This window comes from Carassius auratus, chromosome 36 (assembly GCF_003368295.1).
Source record: "Carassius auratus strain Wakin chromosome 36, ASM336829v1, whole genome shotgun sequence".
Lineage (NCBI taxonomy): Eukaryota > Metazoa > Chordata > Actinopteri > Cypriniformes > Cyprinidae > Carassius > Carassius auratus.
In genome coordinates, this window is record NC_039278.1 from 3,704,738 (window position 1) to 3,715,489 (window position 10,752).

General features: G+C 34.1%; 1 protein-coding gene across 28 annotated transcripts in view; it reads left to right on the top strand.

The window, feature by feature from the left end:
- Positions 1–3,548, top strand: part of adgrl2a (adhesion G protein-coupled receptor L2a) — a 97,171-nt gene extending 93,623 nt beyond the window's left edge. For 14 of the 28 annotated variants that reach the window (XM_026220861.1, XM_026220863.1, XM_026220871.1 and 11 more), the window contains one exon: positions 785–3,548. In XM_026220861.1, coding sequence (XP_026076646.1) covers positions 785–1,536 — 752 coding nt within the window. In that variant the 3' untranslated portion in view covers positions 1,537–3,548. The remainder of the gene's footprint in view (positions 1–784) is intronic. The other 14 variants (XM_026220876.1, XM_026220878.1, XM_026220879.1 and 11 more) reach the window with 5 other exon arrangements.
- Positions 3,549–10,752: the final 7,204 nt, after the last annotated feature.

The following is a 10,752-nucleotide window of genomic DNA, read 5'->3' on the forward strand; positions in this document are numbered from 1 at the left end:
TGGGCCTGGATTGTGTGTCGTTTGCAAATAATGCATAATTTCACACTGAAAGTAGGTTCAGCGATTTAGTAAATTTGTCACTTAAATCAATTCAAATGTATTTTAATAGCACTTTTCAAAAAAAAAAATATATATATATATATTTATACATTTACGTTTATTATATATGTACACAGTTACGTTTATTAGTTAAGAGCTGGGCCTCAATATAGTTTACATTTTGCAGTTGAGATATGCTATATAATATCTGTTGCCCTATGCAAGTATATACAACTTATATATAGAACTGGGTGATAATATATTTTTATTTTGCGATTAATTAAAAATAAAAATAAATAAAAAATCAGGCAGCTGACATTAACTATATAGTATACATTGCTTTAAGGAAGTGTATTGTATGTATGAAAATAAAGTTGGATATAATAAGCATCCAACTTTATATATAGAGCTGTTCGATAAAAGTTTACAATTTTCGACAATTTAAACAAAGCCAAGGTTTGCTAAATAGTATGTATTGCTTAATGTGAGTATACTGTATGTATGCTCACTAAAGATCCAACTTTTAATATATCATTGGGTGATAATATAGTTTCCATTTTTATTAACATAATCTTACAGGTTTGCATGCGCAGAATAAATATTTCCGATTTGTTTCTGATGTTCTAAAAATGTTAGCATTTGACTCAAATGCATATCCTAAACAGCATTAAACATTGTGAATTTATTTATCAGATTTTGCGAGAGCAGCCGACCTAATGTTTTTCTTCCTCTTGTGTTGTGGCAGGACACTCGGTGACCAGCGGCAGAGATACGAACACGTTCGGGACTCTACCACTCAATGGCAACTTTAATAACAGCTACTCACTTCATAACTACAGCGACAGTGTGGATTGCGGGCTCAGTCTCAATGAAACAGCCTTCGAGAAGATGATCATCTCTGAGCTTGTGCACAACAACCTCAGGGCAGCTGAGTCCCGGATCAGCACCAAAAAGGGGGCGGGGATCAGCAGAGGGGAGGAGCCTGTGGTCGCGGAGACGTCGTCCCTTGTGCAGGTTGGCGGGGACAGCGAGATGGACGGTCTGGGGCTGCACCACACGCATCCCCGCACACTCGAAGCCCCCCTCATACCCCAGCGAACTCACTCGCTCCTGTACCACACGCAGGAGAGAGCGAGGGCCGACACGGACGGAGGCCCTTCGCATCCCCACATCGGCCAGCTCCCACCTCCGGCTGAAACCGCCCTGCCCTCGCCCAACAGAGACTCGGTGTACAACAGCATGCCAAACCTCAGAGACTCGCCATTCTCGGAGAGCAGTCTAGACGTTGGCCAGGACCTCTCGCCATCCAAACACAGTCCGAACGAAGACGTTTACTATAAAAGCATGCCCAACCTGGGGTCAGACCAGCAGCTGCACGCGTATTATCACATGAGCAGAGACAGTAGCGAGGGCCTCATAATCCCCGTCTCTAAAGACGCTTGTGTCCCCGAGGGGGACGTACGAGAGGGACAAATGCAGCTGATCACAAGCCTTTAAAACAAACTGTAAGGACCGCCCACCATGTACACAGCCCCGCCCATCCATCAGTGGCAGAGTGGTCTTCCTTTTTAAGCCGCCCACATAACTGCACACATGTACCGCTGTTGTCCAACGAGTTACAGGCAGGCCCAGACGAAATCTGCAGACTTTTAATCTCATTTTAGAAAGTCTTCTTCCTTAAATTCACTGACTTCAAACAGGGTATAACAACTCTCTTTTTCACCCACATTTCTCAGCACTTGCTGTGTTCCCTGTCGAAAATGCTATATTATAATTTTTTTTTTTTATCAATTAGCACAAGTTTTGAATGAAAATTATCCACAAATAATGCTTTTCATTCAAAAACTGAGGCGAATAAGCCAGGGTTGCCAGGTCTTTGTAACAAAACCACCCCATGTGAAATGCAAAACTAGCCAAATCAAGGCTAAAACAAGCCCAATAGCAGCAATTGGAAATCAGAATTACACCAAAATCGTGTTTCATGGTGGTCATACTTGATCGAAATCACATTTTAGGGGGGAAGTGAATGTATCTTTAACCCACAGCCAAAAAATAAATAAAAATAAATGCGGCAATAGTATAAAAGTAAGTGTTGACTTGGCAACTCAGACCAATGAACCCTACAATCATTTAGTTCCAAAAAGAAATATAAAATCTGTTCCATCTGAAAGAAAACAATTGTACAGAAAGATTGAATCCGAGACTTGATGATAATAAAAAAATAACATGACATTAAACAATTGTTAAATGGCTGGCAACACCACATTAGGTAAAGGATTTTCAGCACAGCACAAAGTTAAGGTTTATGCTCAAAAGAAAAGAAAAAAAAAAAAGAAAAGACATTTACCAATGGGGTAAGAAATATCTTCATTCAAGACATTTTGTAAGAATAAATAAATAAATAAATAAACAAAAAGCTTTTTTTCCTGGAAACCAAGACAGAAAACTAATAAGGAAATATATTTTTTGCAATATTTAAATGTAACCCTGTTTTTGTTAGCTGAATATTAGCCACAATTATTTAATAAGCAAACAAGCAACAGTCAGATGAAGTCAAACTTTGTGAACGAGGGCCTTCTAGTTTTGAAGAAATCTCCAGTCTTCTGTGGTTGCAGATTCCGTGTGGGCCTGGTTATAGATATACAGTTTCACACTTAAAAAAATAAATACATAAAATTAAGCCAAAAAAAATAGAGTCTTTCTCGTTCCAGTGCATACGTTTCTCAAAGGATGTACATATGTTCACATATTTCTCTTTTGAATGCAATTTTGCTTTGTCTTTTTTATTATACACAAAAAGGGAATTTCCAGGACCTTAAGACATGCCGAAGTTTTCCTGACTGAACTCAAGGAGTCCTGTAACACCCTTTACAAGCATCAACAATATCCCATATGACCACTAGCAAACAAATCTTTGCCTTATATTTTCTCGATCATACACGGAACTGTCAAGGGTAATGACATAACATAGAACAATATATTTTGTTGTACTGATTGTGTAAAATAAATTGCTAGAAAATAATCAAGAGCAACCCCAAACATAAAGCAAATGAAGAGATTTTGAAAACGAGATGAATATGTAAAAAGATTTGATGAGGTATGCTGTAAAAGACATCAAAATACCTCTGCCCTGTTCAAGAAAATGGCTTTGCCCCTTTAGATCAGTTCATTTAAGTAGATTCTCATGTTCTCGTGCCTTGCACACATTTATTTTGTGCAAATCTGTGCAAAGCATGAAAAATGTAGCGACTGAAGGTCGCAGCTGAGCATGAAGGATCTTCTTCTTCAAAGACATGTTACTGCAGCTGGGGTTGGATATTTATTTATTAAATTATTCTTTAAAAATGATACTTTTTGTGAATATTTTACAGCACTGGTCGACGTAGTTCATCCTCATAAGCATAATTATGAAACCCATCTTTGATAAACATGTTAAGGAGCCCATCTCTACAAAAGGATGTAAAGTTCTACACTTGTTTAACAATAAATAAATGTGAATTTTTGTCTAATTGAATGTGTAATGCCTTGTTGTTATTTTCACAATGTACTTTTTTGTGTAAAGATACTGAATCAGAAAGATCAGGTCAATGCATTGTAAAACTGAGACGGTATTCAGTCTTTTATCACAGTGGTTTGGCATGTTTATGCTATTTAAACTGGTGATGCACATCAAAGTGAACAGCACTGTAAGCTGATACATAAACTGCAATATGAACCTTCAGAAACAGCCTGAAACAGTTTGCTGCATTCTAGCTAGAGGGCAGTGCACAGGGGAATGGAAAGTGCATTTACTGGAAAAAGCTGCAGTTTATGAAGTTTTGAACCTGTCTCTCTGAAGTCCTGTTTGAAACTATCAGTCATCAGAAAGTTTCTTTCAGACAACACCTGCTGACGAAACCTCGAAATGTTCCCTGTGCCTCTTTGAAATCATCTGAAATCCTCACAACTCCTTTGGGAGTCAATGATGAGCAAAGGTTATGTTCAGAATGGAATACTGGCTTACTGCTTAATAAATGGTGTGCAGTATACACTGACAAATAGATACTAGTAGATAATAGTAGGTTTAATGCTGATATGCAAGGCAGAGTACATTACACAACAATTTCAGACAGTAGTATATTTAAATGTAAATGTAAAATTTGTTTTCCATTATTCTAATTTTGTGTGACAATGGTACCTTTGGAGTCAGCGAGAGAGAGAGGATAAAACATTTAGATCATGGCTGGTTCCTTCATCGCAGTAAAACAATAAACAAATAAATAAACAGCAATCAGCATTGCTTTTTTTTATCTAGTAGATTCAAATTAGCAGCGTTAGCAGCAGAAATAAAATAAAAAATGTTAACGTGTAACTGAAGGTGTAGCTTGTAATAAAGGGGGGATTTATTATTATTAAAAGGGTCATTATTATTATTTCATATCTTTATTAAAAGGTTGATTTTTTTTTTTTTGGGGGGGGGGGGGTCGACAACAACAAATAATAATAATTATAATGACAACAACAACAATAATTATAATGATAATTTGGCACATTCTTTTCATTTATTAAAGAATCTGTTAACCAGAAAGAAAGAAAGAAAGAAAGAAAGAAAGAAAGAAAGAAATAATTAAAAGTTGAATTTCTTGGCATTCAATTGTTTAAGAAATCATAATAAGACTGTGCCAAATGACTTTTTTATATTATGAGACAATTATTATTATAATTATCATTTTATTAGATGTATTGTATTAATTGCTGTACAAAAATGCATCCAATATGTCAGCAAAATGAATACAAAGATGACCTTTTTAAGATCTTGGCACGTGCACTTTTACTATTTTCTTCTCTTTTTGAAAAACAAAAACAAAAAACTAAAAGGAGTCCAAAACTTTCCACGCTTGAGGTCACAGCTTCATCTTTTAGATGTTTTATTCTATTCAGTCTGTGAAAGATCATCGTAAAGGCAACAGGGACGCAACACAGCGTTATTAATTAATCGGGTTCAGAGCACAACCTTGAATGCAGTTGTGCTTTCTGGGAGAATATTGATCATGCATTGCCTTGCTGATGGCGAGAGAGCGTCAGGCGATTAAACCAACGGGTGATCAGGGCAAATGATCTCTCTGTGGTTTTATTTGGCCTTATTGGGATTCAAGGAAGATGTGAGGTGTAGAGTTATATTACAGCATTGATCTGGGGCATCAGGGATTGCTCAATTCATGTGACCGGATTTATGAATAACATGCATTTGAATCTGTTTTATTTCAGGAACATAAGGAGAAATTCAATGACTGAAAAGTACTTTGGGGTGAATCGAACATTCAGAAGAGTAACAACCTCAGAATTTTTTTCTTTCAAATATTTATTCAGCAAATAAATGATTTTTTTTTAGTCTGAACATCGATTGCAGTGTCGAGATAAAAGACAGCTCTAAATTAGAACATCATCAAAGCAAAACCTTCACGCTATGTGGATAGAACAAGTCACCTTGTGTTTTCTTTCCTTTGAATGCTGTCATCCTTTACCTGTCAAGGCAAGCAATTGAGCTGTGAAGCTTCCAATAGGAAAGAAAATCACAAATAAGATTGTTTTTTCTTTTCCTCAGTCGTTTCTCCTACAGCACTGAGATTAAATAGAGCGCAAGTAGAGACTTTTGAGAGATTTTTCACCTAAAAATAATTTAGTTGTCCTCATGCTGTTCCAAGCTTATTTTTCCCCCTCGCTTGTCAAATGTGACACGTTTGACATCATTAATGCAGAACTCCTGTAGATGGCAAAATGTTCAGTGAATAATAACGTTTCATTCATGAAATAATTTATTTTTTAAGGCTCTTGAGAGACGGACCACAGTAATTTAACCTCTTAAATTTCAGAAACAAAGTCTCACTGTGCTCAGAATTACCAAGATTCCAAAGTGTGCAATCAACACACAAAGATTTTAATATGGATTCATATTAATTTAATATGATATTTAATATGAGCTCCTGAAATTCTTTCATTTAATCAAAAGTGGTCTGAGCTATAATATCTCAATGCCACGTACGATGGCATTCTCTAACCTCTAAATTCTCTAACTCATTTTGTCTTGTTTTAGTACTTTTAATTATTAATTCTTAATACAATTTGACAGTGTGTGTATAGTTTTATGTATCACACAAGGTTGGCAATGCAGTGTGGCCCTTCACTCTGTGGGGTCCTGATGACTGCAGTCTGATCCTGAAGAGTCTGAAATTAGCCTCTCAATAAATGTCATGTTGTGTGCTTCAGTCGTGTCTGGATCTCACTCACTATGATGTCACAGCACAGCTGTAAATGAGCATCTGAAATTGACTGCACTCATTTGCTGAGATTTGTTCAAGATTTGTATGAGTTTGATGTCATGTCTGCCCTTTAGGAGATGCTTATAAGGATTACTGCTAATTGACATTTAATGACATTGTCAGCGGCCAAAAATAGTATCTTGTACAGAAGTTACATCTTTTAAACATAATGGGCTACAGCAGGTTTTAACAATTCAGTAATGACATCTGATAAATATATCACAACATATGCAGTATTATGGTATCTAATATTATATATAAGTATTATCGTCATCGTTGTTGTCGTCGTCACTGTCATTGTCATTATCAGTCCAATTTGTTTGCTGTTGTAGAATAAAATGTTTGTTTTTTGTTTTTGTTTTTGACAAATAATTGTTAACAGAATTATGAAATGGGGGTGGGATTTGGGAAATTGTTGTTTTCATAATTGTTATTTGTAGTAGTAGTATTGGTTGTTGATAGCATTGTATATTTATTAATACACTATTTATTAGAGTAAAATGTCTCAATCTGTGACCTTTTTGAATACAATTATAAAATGGGTTGGAACTGTAAAAATTAAAGAAAGAAAGAAAGAAAAACAAACAATGTAAACCAGCAAATAAACACTTATGCGGATGTTACATTATATATATATACGCCTACTTTGACTATACTATATTACAATCAAATCTAATCTAATCTTGACAAACTATATTTTGTTGGAAAGGTCTAAGACTCCCAAATATATATTTTACCAATGTTTTTTTTTTTTTTTTTTTTTTTTAATGATGTCGGAAAAGTAATAGATTAATTTATGACAAGAGTGCAGCCTCAGAAATCTACATTACAAAAGGAGTTTTTACCTTTTTTTAAAAAAAAAGACTTACTCGTTGCCTTTTTCTCTATAATATTTAAAAATCATCAGAAGTTATATATCACTTAAAAACATAAAATCTCAAAATTCATCCTTTAAAACCGACATTGCATTGCATGTAAATAGTACATCAAAATCATGTTACAAAATGTTTTCAATCATGAATTATAAAAATTTAGGTTTGTATCATGCACATTCAAGTCTATCTTAAAAAACGTGAGTGACAGTTAACAGGTTAAAGATTAAGATGTGTTAAATATTATTATTAAAAACGATTTTGCTGTTTTAGAATAAAATGTCTATGTTTTGAATTTGAATAAAATTGGAATTGTTCTTAGTGGTAGTAGTATTTTATATTTATTATCATTGTATTATTATTATTATTATTATTAATAATATTATTATCATTACTTCTATTAATATTATTATTTTATTTATTTGTTTGTTTGTTTGTTGTTGTTGTTTGAGTAAAATGTCTCAGTTTGGAAAATGAATGAATGAATGAATGAATGAATGAATGAATGAATGAAGGAAGTTACTGTACAAATGATTAGAGCAAAAAGAGTCACAACAATACCAGGGAAGCATGACAGAGCTCTTTTTCAAACGGCTATAAGCAATACGAGCCATGACACTGAATGAGACTGAATGACACCGTCTCCTAAATTCAGCCCTCCAAAGACACGCCAATCGACACAAACGAAAAACACAGGTAGAGAGGAGCCTCCAAGTTTTCTGATGGGCTGAAACACTGGGGTCCCGGTCATTTCTGTGCTGTTTTTACAGATCCCAGGGCCGTCACAGAGACACCAGCATTTATCAGAACACACATTTCTGTGATGTATGTTTGATAGTGGGGACATTCGTGTTGTTGTTGTTGTTGTTTGCTGGCATGAAAATGGCATAAATAGCTTTAAAGTCATCACGAAATTGCATTCACAACTGATAATGTGCAAAACATAAATATGTGGAAAAACAAAACATAAAATATTACAAAAACATTTCTTCTTTCTCTCTTTCTCTCTCTCTCTTTGTAATAACAAGTGGCAAATAATCATGTATAATAAGACCAGGAATGTGTAGGACCAGTTTAATTCATATTGACTTTAAAGCTTAAAAAACAAAACAAAACAAAAAAATAATAATAATAATAAATAAATGACAAAAACAGCCACTCACCAGAACATTGACAGCAAAGGATATGAGGTATCACAATAACATAATAAGACCCAGCACCCTGCCATCCAGATCCAGCAGTGCCCATGTTTAAAATTAAAATGCATGAGTTCAACTACAGAAAAACAAACAAAAAACTTTTATTGTAAGAAGACCACCTTTTGTTGTCGCAATCACAAAAAAAAAAAAAAAAACCTGACTCCCCCCCATCCCTGCCATCCATGCCCCATTCAGCTGGAGAACCTTGATCCGAAAAATACAGCATGAGATGGAAAAGCAAAAGGCAGTATTTAATATTTAATTTTGTTACACGTAAATCACAATTTTGACAGAATAGTCTCTCTTGTACATACAGTTTAAAAGCTTTATTGATGCCACTTGATTTAATGTAATGAGACAGATGTGTCTTGACTCTTTACAGCAGTATTGCGGTCTGAACAAGCCTTTATTTAACAGTCAATGCATAAGAAATATTTTACAGTGTTTGAGGAGTGAAAGAGCTTGCCAGCATGCTGTAAAGTCAGAGTGACGTATTTTCTTCAAAACAGAAGCATGTATCCCAGGAATTAATGAAACTTCTTAAAATTCCATATAGAACAAGACTCTAATCAAACTTTAAATAATATCTTGATACACAGCCACTGAAGTGGTGCTAAAATATATTGAAAATGTATCAATTGAAAATTAAGACAGATAAAAAAAAGGCAAGTCATTACCCTACCGATTGTGTGTCTCCATGTGTAATGGTTTCATTTACATTCAGGGAATATTTTATTGTTTTATTTTTATTTTATTTTTTTTTCTCAGAGAGCAAAAGCATATTTTAAGCTGTTTACACACCATTTCACTCCATTTAAGATTGTTGTCTCTAATTTCCGATTTATTCTGACATAAAATAAGTGTGAAAGAGGTCACTGCCTTTATCATACACAGTACCACACAAGCAAGCTTTGGAAACTGTAATGTATATAATTATTTATAATCAAAAATAACAGGTAACTCCAAATTAACAAGGACATTTAAATAAATATTAATAAACAATATTTTAACAATTAACAATAGCAGTTATTTTATTTTATTGTATTTGTTTAGTCTGGTAGAATAAGTGCCATTCACACTTTTTTATTATTAAATATAACATCCAAACCATTATCTTGCTTTGCTCTTCGGAGGGCTAAAATATCTCCGGATTTTCCATGCAATTAGAAGGGGACTTTGAAACAGTGTATTTAAAGCTCTTTGATGATCAAAAAACTGCTGGGAAGATAGATAAACGTCAAAAGTGAAACAAATTTTTGACAGCAAGAAATTAGTCCAGGTTCATGAATTAAATATTTACTCACGCATTATAGGGTTCTGTCACACGGGAGTTCAGGATCTAATAAAACTGTAAATACAGCAACCAGTAAACCCTTTTGACAAATGTTACATTGACAAATGTTTATGCCAGTAGTTTAAGAAGTAATTTATTAAGAAATTATTTAAATAAATAAACATGACAAGGTAGAAAATATCTACAATTAGAAATGGTGTTTGACAGATATTAAAAATAACAGGAAGTTATTGCTAAACATGATGCGTGCTTTTATTATTATTATTATTATTATTATTATTGTTGTTGTTGTTGTTGTTGTTGTTGTTGTTGTTGTTGCAAGGATTTTATAAATGTTATGGATAATCACAATAGTTTACACATATTCTTTAACATCTAAATTATTTAAAACATAACATTATATTTATAATTGTAATTGCTTTGTAAAGAAATACTGGGTTAGTGTCCAGTCATTTGTGGTCTATTCATCAACAAAATATAATATAAACAGAATATAAATAAGTGCATCAACATTAGTGTTTTTTCCACAGTTCATTTTAAAGATTATTTCTGAAAACTCAAGACTGTGAATTTCTCAGTGACATCAAGAATTTCAATTCTGTCAGTCAGTTGAATACATGATTAATTTCCTTCATGATCCACTCTAATCTGATTGAATAATCTGCATGGCATCTATTGAATTATGTATTTCTTTCAGTGTAATATTTCATGAATGTGTAGATGTTTCAAAACCTGCTTTTTAATAGCTTTTCTTGTGAAAAGATTAACATTTTTATTGTTGTCTGGCATGATGCTTTGTAAAACCATTAAAAGTGAACAAAAACTATTTCAACTTCATGTAACAAGTTTACATATGTTTTGTCTGGTGTGAGAGTTGAGATGCTAATCAGTTGGTAGTTGGTAGTTGATAGCACTAAGAAGCAATACAGGCCGTGTGGCAGCTGTGACTGTCTGAGGAGGCGGGGCTAAAGCTCACTCACTTTAGATTCATAGGCAGCAATGGAGGCAGAGAATTCAACGAACCATGACAGCAAAGAGGGTGGCAACAA